At 41.7% G+C, this 10,374-nt stretch overlaps 1 protein-coding gene across 1 annotated transcript in view; it reads left to right on the top strand.

Moving 5' to 3' along the window:
• Positions 1-4,844, top strand: part of LOC107116516 (phosphoserine aminotransferase-like) — a 34,324-nt gene extending 29,480 nt beyond the window's left edge. Inside the window, exon 9 of the mRNA XM_015418432.1 lies at positions 4,665-4,844. Within this exon, the coding sequence (XP_015273918.1) occupies positions 4,665-4,770 (106 nt within the window). The 3' untranslated portion in view covers positions 4,771-4,844. The remainder of the gene's footprint in view (positions 1-4,664) is intronic.
• The last annotated feature ends 5,530 nt before the right edge of the window (positions 4,845-10,374 follow it).

Below are 10,374 nucleotides of genomic sequence, written 5' to 3'. Positions count from 1 at the left end.
GTACATCATGTGAAATGCCAGCCTGGATGATTCAGAAGCCGGAATTAAGATTGCTGGGAAAAACATCAACAACCTCAGATATGCAGACGATACGACTCTAATGGCAAAAGTGAAGAGGACCTAAAGAGCCTCTTGCTCAGGGTAAAAGAGAAGAGTGCAAAGGTTGGCTTGAAAGTTGAAACTCAACATCAAAAAACCCCTAAGATCATGGCATCCAGCCCCATCACTCCTTGGCAAATAGAAGGAGGAGTCGTGGAAGCAGTGACAGACTTCACATTCCTGGGATCCAAGTTCACTGCAGACGGTGACTGTAGCCATGAAATTAAAAGATGCCTGCTCCTTGGGAGGAAAGCGATGGCAAACCTTGACAGCATAATAAAAAGTAGAGACATCACCCTGCCAACAAAAGTCCATATGGTCAAAGCAATGGTATTCCCAGTAGTCATGTATGGCTGCGAGAGTTGGACCATAAAGAAGGCTGAGCGCCGAAGAGTAGATTCTTTTGAATTATGGTGCTGGAGAAGATCAAGTCAGTAAATCCTAAAAGAAATCAACCCTGACTGTTCCCTGGAAGGCCAGATACTGAAGCTGAAGCTCAAACACTTTGGCCACCCAATGAGAAGGGAGCACTCACTGATGCTGGGAAAGATTGAAGGTCAAAGAAGAAGGGGATGGCAAAGGATGATATGGTTAGACAGTGTTATTGAGGCAACGAACATGAAATTAAGCAAACTCAGGAGCACGACAGGAGGGCCTGGCGTGATGTGGTACATGGGGTCACCAAGAGTTGGACTCGACTGTGTGACTGAACAACAACAAAATAGATAAGAAAGACAGGGGAGTTATACCTGTTTTAAACCTCAGAAAATTAAATGTTTTTCTTCACGTTTCTAAGTTCTGTATGGTGTCCATTCCTTCGATTTTACAGTTATTAAAATTTAATTGTTGGTTCATTGTTATTGATTTGAAGGATGCCTCTTTTCATATTTCAATCCACCCTCAACTTTGCAAGTTATGTTTTTCATGTGGGGAATGAATTTTTCAGTATACTGTCTTACCCTTTGGTCTAGCCACTGCACCCAGGGTATTCTCAAAGCATTTAGCCTCAATTATTGCTTACCTTTGTATGCAGGGTTGCCATATATTCCCCTACTGAGATTATTGGTTACTGGTGGTGGATTCCAAGGATCAATTGTTGAGTCATTGCATTTTTGTCTTGGTGAACTGGGATAAATCATAATTAGTCCCATCCCAGAGGGTACAATTTATTGGAGCTTTGCTGGATTCTGTAGTGGGAAAGGGTTTTCTACCTCTTGAAAGGATACAGGCCATCTTTGCCTTGGTGAGACAGTTCAGATTTATTTATTTATTTCTATTTATAAGTTCAATTTATACCCCGCCCTCCCTGCTACGCAAGCTCAGGGCGGCTTACAGGAGGCATAAGCCAATATAAAACACATTTAATACCATTTAAAAATCACTACAGTACAATAACATTATTATTAACTAAAGGGCTCTAGATGTTCTAACATGATATTCCACAGGATGGCATATTACAACTGCTCTATTACAACTGCTCTACCCACTCAGCGTCATCTGTTCTGGAAAACGCTGATGTTCCTTCTTCCAGGGCCAGGTTATGATGGAACAGTAGTGATGGTAGTGGTGGTAGTGGCGGCTCCTACTCATACACCTGGCAGAAGAGCTCCGTCTTACAGGCCCTGCGGAACTGTGCAAGGTCCCCGCAGGGCCCGGATCTCCTCCGGGAGCTCATTCCACCAGGTAGGAGCCGCCACCGAGAAAGGCCTGGCCCTGGTAGCAGCCAGCCTGGCCTCTTTGGGACCTGGCATCACCAGGATGGTTCTAGTCAATTTGGAAAATTCCACGCCTTTTGGGATATATGGCTTCTACCATTGCAGATGTGACCCCTGCAGCTCTTGTTTCTGTCTTGTTATAGTGCTGGGGTTCATGCCTTATGGCACAGATCTTCTAATCCCAGACCTGTCATCTGTTCTTTATTGTGGTGCTGTTCAATGTTCCCTCTAAGCTGTGGAGTCTTGTGAGCAAGAATTCTACTTTGTGAGCTCCTGGCCTTAAAGTTGTGAGTGAGCGATTTGGCTACTGCATAAATTAGTTTGCTCTGGAGCCGTCCTTCCTGAGCTAAGACAAAAATGTGTGAGCCGGAGGCTAAAAAACTGTGAGCTAGCTCACACAAACTCAGCTTAGAGGGAACACTGGTGCTTTTCTATGGATAATTTATCCTGGGGGATTTCCTTTGGAGTTTTTGAACATTTATTTATTATTTGCATTTATATTCCGCCCATCCCACGGGCGGGCTCAGGGCGGGTAACATCATTAAAATAAATATAATTTCAGTTTAAAACATTAAAGATTAAAACACAATAAAAACATGAGGTTGTCCTTACTACGCATGCTTTGCTCTTGGATTGGGGTACCCACTGTGAGAGATTCTCAGCTATGGGCACTTGGTTAGAAGATGAGAAGCTGCTGCACAGTAATATTTGTGAGCAGTTATGCCCTTAGTTGTTTCTCAGATATCCTTCAGAACTGATGCATTCTTGTCCAAACAGACACTAAAGTTACATTGCTTTATTTAAACAAGCAAGAGGGCCCAGGGCCCAGAGGTCTATGTCAGAAAGCTACCCTTGCATGGGACACAGCAGTGAAGACCAGTGCTTCCATTAAGGCCATCTACCTCCAAATAAACATGGTAGCCGACAGATTGAGCAGGATTGGCACACTCTCCCACAAAAGGTCCATAAAGGCCACATATCTAGAACTACTTTTTACCCTTGGGGGGGGGTTCCAGACATCAGTCTTTTTGCGATGAGAGAAAACAAAAAGCTATCTCTCTATATAATAATGCTGTTTTAAAGTGGCAACATTCCATGCACTCACATTGGCTGTGCAATGCCCTCCCTCAGCCATTGGCCCATCAGCTGCCATTCAAGAGTACTCGTGTGCCATTGGCCAGGTGCTGGGTCTGCTCCTCTTCCCCGCCCACTCCCCCTTCAGCCACTCTGCCCTGTCAGAATTCCTTGACTACTTGTTGATGAAATACTACTCACTGCAACACAGCAGTCTAAATATATACTTTCATTACACATCATGACTGTTTTTTTCATCGGTTGTTATCAGATGAGAAGTGCTTGCCCAGTCCAGAACCACTGATTTCGAGAGCGGTGTTGAGAGACCTGAATCAGATTGAGGTGATGAGAGAGGAGCTCCTACGATTGATAGACAACTTAAAAATGGATAAATCACCAGGCCCGGATGGCATACATCCGAGAGCTCTGAAAGAATTCAGTTGTGAACTTGTGGATCTCCTGACAAAAATATGTAATCTTTCATTAAAATCTGCCTCCATTACTGAAGACTGGAAAGTAGCTAATGTCACTCCCATCTTTAAAAAGGGTTCCAGAGGAGATCCGGGAAATTACAGACCAGTCAGTTTGACTTCGATACTGGGTAAGTTGGTGTAAACTATTATTACGGAAAGAATTAATAGGCACATAGATGAACAAAAACTATTGAGGAAGACTCAGCATGGGTTCTGTAAGGGAAGATTTTATTTATTTATTTATTTATCATTACATTTCTAGCCTGCCCTCCCCGCAAGCGGGCTCAGGGCGGCTCACAAATAGGGCACATATGCCAATACATAAAAACAAAATTAAAAAGAAGATAAAGCAATCATTTACAATATTACAAAGTGCTCTAGATGTTTCAGAATCAGTCTTCAGTAAGAGAGTGGTTCAGTGGTATCAGCTCCATGCCGCGCTGTAGTTCGATCGTCACAGGGCCATCTTGTCTCACTAACCTGCTAGTGTTCTTTGAGGGAGTGAACAAACATGTGGACAAGAGGGACCCAATAGATGTTGTTTACCTTGACTTCCAGAAAGCTTTTGATAAAGTTCCTCATCAAAGGCTCCTAAGTAAGCTCAATAGTCATGGGATAAAAGGACAAGTCCTTTTGTGGATCAAAAACTGGCTGATAAATAGGAACAGGGAGTGAGTATAAATGGGCAATTTTCTCAGTGTAGGGTGATAAGCAGTGGGGTACCGCAGGGATCAGTACTCGGTCTGATGTAAAGTCAGTAAATCCAAGTGGCCTAAAGAAGGGAAGAAAAGAAGAATTAATTTAAATTAAAGAGAGGTAACTTAAGTCAAATCTAGAGCCAAGGCAACCAGAGCTCAAAGTTCTCAAAAGCTGCCTAAAATATGGTGAGACTTTTCTCTTTGGAGAAGTTCTGAAATATGAGGTTGGATTAAATCAATGTTAATGATGAATTTTAAAAAATACTTGCAAATTTCTATGGAAAATACTGTGAAAGAGAGGTTATTGGAAATTTCGCCCTTCTCTGGTAACAGACACAACACAGAATAATAAAACAAGGATATCTTTTCTGTGATGCTTGATGAGAAAATGTGGAATAACACTGAGATATTATAACATATCGGGACAGCTTTCCTTGGGGGGTCTTCTGGTTTTCCGAAGTGGCGATGCTACTTTTTATCAGTGATTAAGTCTTTTTGTATGCATGCTGCCTTACAAAATTTGCTTGTGAAACTAAGTAATTCAATTAATATATTCTTTCTTTTAAGCAAGCAAAAAAATGTAGAGGTGTCCATTTTCATTTCAGGTCTGTGGGAGGAATCCATGCTTCTTTATATAATGCCGTGACTATAGAAGATGTTCAGAAGCTGTCAGCGCCCATGAAAAGCTTCATGGAGAGGCATCGGTCATGAACTCAAGACCTGATGCTGTGCCACACCTCTTGGAAATCAAGTGCAAAGGACTTGATGATGGAAGAAGTATGAAAGGCCAAATAGTGCACTATAACTTTTTCAGACAAAATAATAATCCCTGTATGTTCAATTCCTGAAACTGTCTTAAAATATCAGACCACTTATACGAATCCCCATCGGTGAGTTCTGGGGATTGGTCCCAATGTCATGGATTGGGGTACCCACTGTGAGAGATTCTCAGCTATGGGCACTTGGTTAGAAGATGAGAAGCTGCTGCACAGTAATATTTGTGAGCAGTTATGGAATTATGCTTGTATAATTCCATAAGGGGTCAGAAGATAATCAGCCTGTCAAAGAATTGGTAATCTTTTAAATTTCAAAGCAAATAATGACTTGTGAGGTATAGTTTGGATGAGAATCTGGTATTACATTCATGGTGGTCCTCTGAAATAGTTTGATTTGTTACAGGAGTAAGTGATCGCATAACCTAGTCTGTTTTGTGTAAAATCATTCTTGGTGAATTTTGTTGCTGTATTCCTTACAGATCATTTTTTCCCATGATGCTCTCAATCTAATACTTTTGTATACATAGCTTTGGTAGTAGCACTTTTTATGGAATATATTCAAAGGCATCTACTGCCAGTAATTTGTTGCTCACCTCAGGCCTTGCTTTTGCAAAGACATTGCAACTGGGTGCTTTCAACAGGTTCATATTTTTTTAGTGGATGAAGCTGGCATTATTTTCTATTCTAATTTCTTAAGCATACCTCTGACTACGCTGAGGTACAATTTTTCTTCCTTGAATATCAATGCCTTTTAACCTACAAAGATTTCCACTTAGCATTCTTCTATTTTGCATCCCAGAAACCAAAATTGCCTCCCTATTCAGTGAGCACTTTTGTTCTCCCTTCCTTTGAAGTTGACTTCATTCACCTTAAATTTTACAAGGCTATCTGGCTCAGCTGGCTGGTATGGACTTTTTTGGTTAGGGCCACAGCAGCCATTTTGTGCTTCTCAGTAGATGTCCTTCAGCAAAATATGGCCCTGCATGCTTTTCACACAGAAAGCATTTTTAAGGTTGTGGGAGTTGTTTGCTTTCATGAACCTCCATGCAGGAAAACTATCCTGTGTGAAATCACAGGCTGACACCAGACCTCCCATTCACCACATGTACGATCCTTCTCCCTCATCTTTGTGCCTGGTTTCATGATATCTATCTAGTATAACTCCCACATCTGTCTAAAACATGATTTTTTAAAAAATGTATCCAAAATGATTGTCTTCTCAGAGCCTTCAGCCATTAAATCCACTGCATATTTTTTTTATCACAAATACATCATTGGCAAAATCATGATTAGTGTCTCCTGTATCAATTCCTTTCTCCTTAGAATGTAAGATTGGGAATGTAGTGTAAGTGATTGTCTTCTCAGAGCCTTCAGCCATTAAATCCACTGCATATTTTTTTTATCACAAATACATCATTGGCAAAATCCCGATTAGTGTCTCCTGTATCAATTCCTCTCTCCTTAGAATGTACAAATGACCCCTGAGTGTAAGTAACATAGTACCAGTGTGGTGTAGTGGTTAAGGTGTTGGACTAGGATCTGGTAAGCCAAGGTTCAAACCTTCACTCTGCCATAAAGCTTGCTGTGTGAACCTCAACCAGTCACTGTCTCTCTTTCAGCCTAAACTACATCACAGGGTTGTGAGGAAAAAATGGAGGAGGAAGAATGATGTACACCACACAGAGCCCTTTGGAGGAAGGACAGGATAAAAATGTACTAAATAAATACTATGGTTTATATACTTATATAACATTAACAATTCATGTTTTATTCCTAGTGTAATGCCTGAATATGTTCATTCTCTTGCACAAAAGTTATAGTTCCTGTCTCCTTATTTCAAAATAACAATGTTTTACTTTCTCTGTGGATTATACCATAGGGTGAAAAAATAAAGTAGGATGAAGTAATCTGATTTCCTTTACAACTTTTGCCTTCTAGAAGCTCAGATATAATTGGAAACTGTAATGTTTCGTGTGGCACTTGAAAGCAATCCTACTTTTTCAGAGTTTAAAACTTTCAAAAAATCATTTTCTGTTGATTGTTACTGTCTTGCCTTAACAGTTGCCTTGGAAAGTCATGTTTTTGCCTAAACGTTGGCTATCTCTTTCAGTTTTTATATTATTATTCAAACTCATGTTTCTGTTTTCTACACAGCTACAGGTTGGGATGTCAGGCAGTGGCCTGGCAACCCCATGAGGATTTAGGGGCAGGGACAAGCGTATTGATTTGTGACACCACTTCTGGCAAAAAACAGAAGTGATGTGATGACTGGGGGGGCTGTTCTAGGATTAGCCAAAACTCTATGGTTAATTCTAATGGCAAATTCTAGAATACTAGAATTGACATCACTTCTGGTTTTTGCTTGAAGTGATGTTGCGTGCTAGCACAATGCTGGTGTGTCCACCCTGTTTCCCCCAATTCCCCTCCACACCAGTTGTTAAGATGCTGAAAGGCAAACAGATGGGATCTCCACAATCTCCTGCCATAGCAGGAGACTTGGCATCACTAATTTCAGGATTTAATCTTTTTTCAACCAAAGTTTTTAGGTCTTTTCTAAATACTGATGACCTTCACCCTTTTATAGTGTCCAAATTATCTGGTCTGCTATTCACATCTATTTGATCAGTACACACTAATACCCAGTCACATGGGGCCCAATCCAGAGATTCTTCTGTACAGGAGTGAGTTGAATACATGTTACTTCATGCAAAAATCTTCCTTCTGTCCATTCTGAATATATGGTCAGTGCTTTCATCATGGCCAATACCAATAACCTTTGGGAAAGGAAAATGCAGTGGAAGTAACTAGACAAAACCCTCTCTCTTCAAACACGGATGATAAAAATGGTGGTAGGTGGGGTATAGGTGCTCTGCTAGTGCTACAGGATTTTCAATGCAGCATCTTTTACCACAGAGTGGACTGGAACCAGAAAAGTAGTCTGCACAAAGATCATCCTTACAGGCTTCTTGATCTACCCACCAGGTAGTTGAACAGAAACAGGTTAAGTTTGATCTTGCAGGGCTGCTGGGGAGGGGAGACAACCAAGGGGACAACATTCTGGGATTTCTTTGATCTCAAAGGCCTATGGAGCTGAGCAAGTCACAGGATTTCTTTCATGTAATGTTAGGATTGAATCTGGCATGTGTGTATAAAGTATGGGGCCTGAGGGAATTCTTGTCTATGGGGCTATAGTGACCCCTTGATAGGCCTATGACGCTGTGGAAAACCATGTTGCCCTCAGCAGAATTTGATACATAAATGGGCATTAGCCCCCAGCAAAGTATTATCATCATCTGTTAAGCCTGCCTTGTTTTTATCTGATGCAAAAGGGAGACAGCAAAACAGACAGTATTCCCACAATGCGTGTATGACAGTAGGTTTGATTGCGACTGTGCATTAATGGCATGAAGTTGAATTCTGTGGTCTGATGAAATTGAAGATATGATGTAATAATATAACGATGCTCATCTCTGCAGAATCATGTGGCTCTGTTTTGCACGAATAAGGATTGTATCAGTTTATGTGAAACCAGATTATCTTGCCTTTTGGCATAAAGTTATATGAAATAAAAGTGTATTTTTGAATTAAAAATAAAGCTGTGGAGAAAGGCATGATGCCCTGGATCCTTGAACAAGCACAAGGCCCATCAAAATTAAATTAAATCTGAGGGCTGAATTTAATATCTTGGGTGACTGAAGATAGCAAGTAAATCAAGGGTGGTTTTTTTTATTTTACTTCTCCAAATTGGAGTAAATGTTATTAGAAGTAACCAGGAAGAACCATTAAAGGTGACAGGATATTTTGATAGATTAGTTTCTGTCAAATTAAGGTGAAAACATTATTGGGCTTGGCATTATATCATCATATGATTAATGTTTGTTATATTACACTCTTGGAATGGAAAATAAAATGTGGGAGAACCTCTTCACGTATGATAAGAATGTGCATAATTAAAATGTGATGTGTTACTTGGTTTTATGTGAAATCAATCACTTTAATTGGAAAGAAGTATCCCTTATTTCTGTTGGTAATTGGGCTCTTGATAATTTTAAATCAGGATTCATGACAGTTTGTGATAAATTGGCTCCTTTTAAGCTAAAAGAAGCTCAGGAGTTATAATTACCCATGGATTATTCCTAGATGGTTAGAAGAGCTTGATCAAAGAGATGGAAGACAACACAGAAAGAAACTGTTGGTACATGAAGATTTATTGGCATTTAAAGTAGCTAAATAAGTGTGTATTTGTGGCACAAATGAAAGCTGATGTAATATCTTGAATCCCAGAAAAACTGGATCATCTAGAAACTCAGACAGTATTGGGTATTTTAGTAAATGAATTAATGTGTATAGCATTTCAGTGGGAAAAAATTACATGTCCAAACTGGGCACCGACACAATTGTAGAGGAAAATTTAGCTGTTTAAAAATAGTTACAAGGGTCTGATCCTGACGTTTCAGCCATTTTGGCACTTGAAAATGTGTGAGTGAGGACAAGATTACCTGGTGCTGCCACAGCATGGGCACAATCTATTTTTAAATAGCTTAATTCCCCCTCTAAATTGCTGTTGGTTGGGCCTGTGAGAGCCATCATGTGTAGTTTGGCTGTCTGTTTAGCCCTTTTAACTTCTAGGGAGAATTGAGGCTTGATTTGATCTAAAGCCCTCTTATTTGTCTTTCTGTGACAGTCCAGGGTGTCTAAAATTCTCCTCCAACACTCCAAATGAATCAATTCTCCGGTGGTCCAGGAGTGGGGCAGTCCTTGACTCCTTACTCCTGGGAAAGCACCTCCCCCTTCCGTAGGCAGGGCCGGCAAACTTTGATCCCAAAGGGGAGGGGCTTATCCTCTGATCCCCAGTCTTACCGGCCCTACCTTCTGAGCAGGACGTGCTGGCTGTGCTCTGAAGAGCACGAAGATCCCAGAAGACACTGGAAGGTCAGAAGAAGAAGCGGAGACCTAAAGGGCAATGGTTTTGATCCCAGAGGGGAGGGGCTTATCCTCTGATCCCCAGTCTTACCGGCCCTACCTTCTGAGCAGGACGTGCTGGCTGTGCTCTGAAGAGCACGAAGATCCCAGAAGACACCGGAAGGTCAGGAGAAGAAGTGGAGACCTAAAGGGCAATGGTAGAAGGTACTTACCTTCCAGCCCTAAAACATATTCGAGAGCTGCAGGCCTCGAATTACAATTGATCCAGCGCTGGCAGTCCTGGGAGGCCCCCAGGCATTTGCGGCGCCGAGAGGAACGCCTCGGACCCCGCTGGGAAGGCAGCAGTAAACTGCTCCCCCCCATCGAGCCACGGTGGCGTGCAGCAGTTTTGGGGACAGACGCTCAGTGAAGAGCCTGGGGAGAGCAGAGGCAAGAGAGGTGGCCGAGGGTGGTGCAGAAACTCTGTCGCCGTCCCTTTCGGCATTGGAATGGAGCCCCCTCCTTGTTCCAGATCGTGGCGAGGAGGGACGTATCTCCTGCGCAGTCTACCCGGTCGGCTGAACCATGGTAGGACTGTATCCATTGAGAACTGGCAAGGTGTGGAGGGGGAGAGAGA

The sequence above is a fragment of the Gekko japonicus genome, unplaced genomic scaffold (assembly GCF_001447785.1).
Source record: "Gekko japonicus isolate JY-2015 unplaced genomic scaffold, Gekko_japonicus_V1.1 scaffold93, whole genome shotgun sequence".
NCBI lineage: Eukaryota > Metazoa > Chordata > Lepidosauria > Squamata > Gekkonidae > Gekko > Gekko japonicus.
This window is presented reverse-complemented; position numbering and strand designations above follow the sequence as displayed.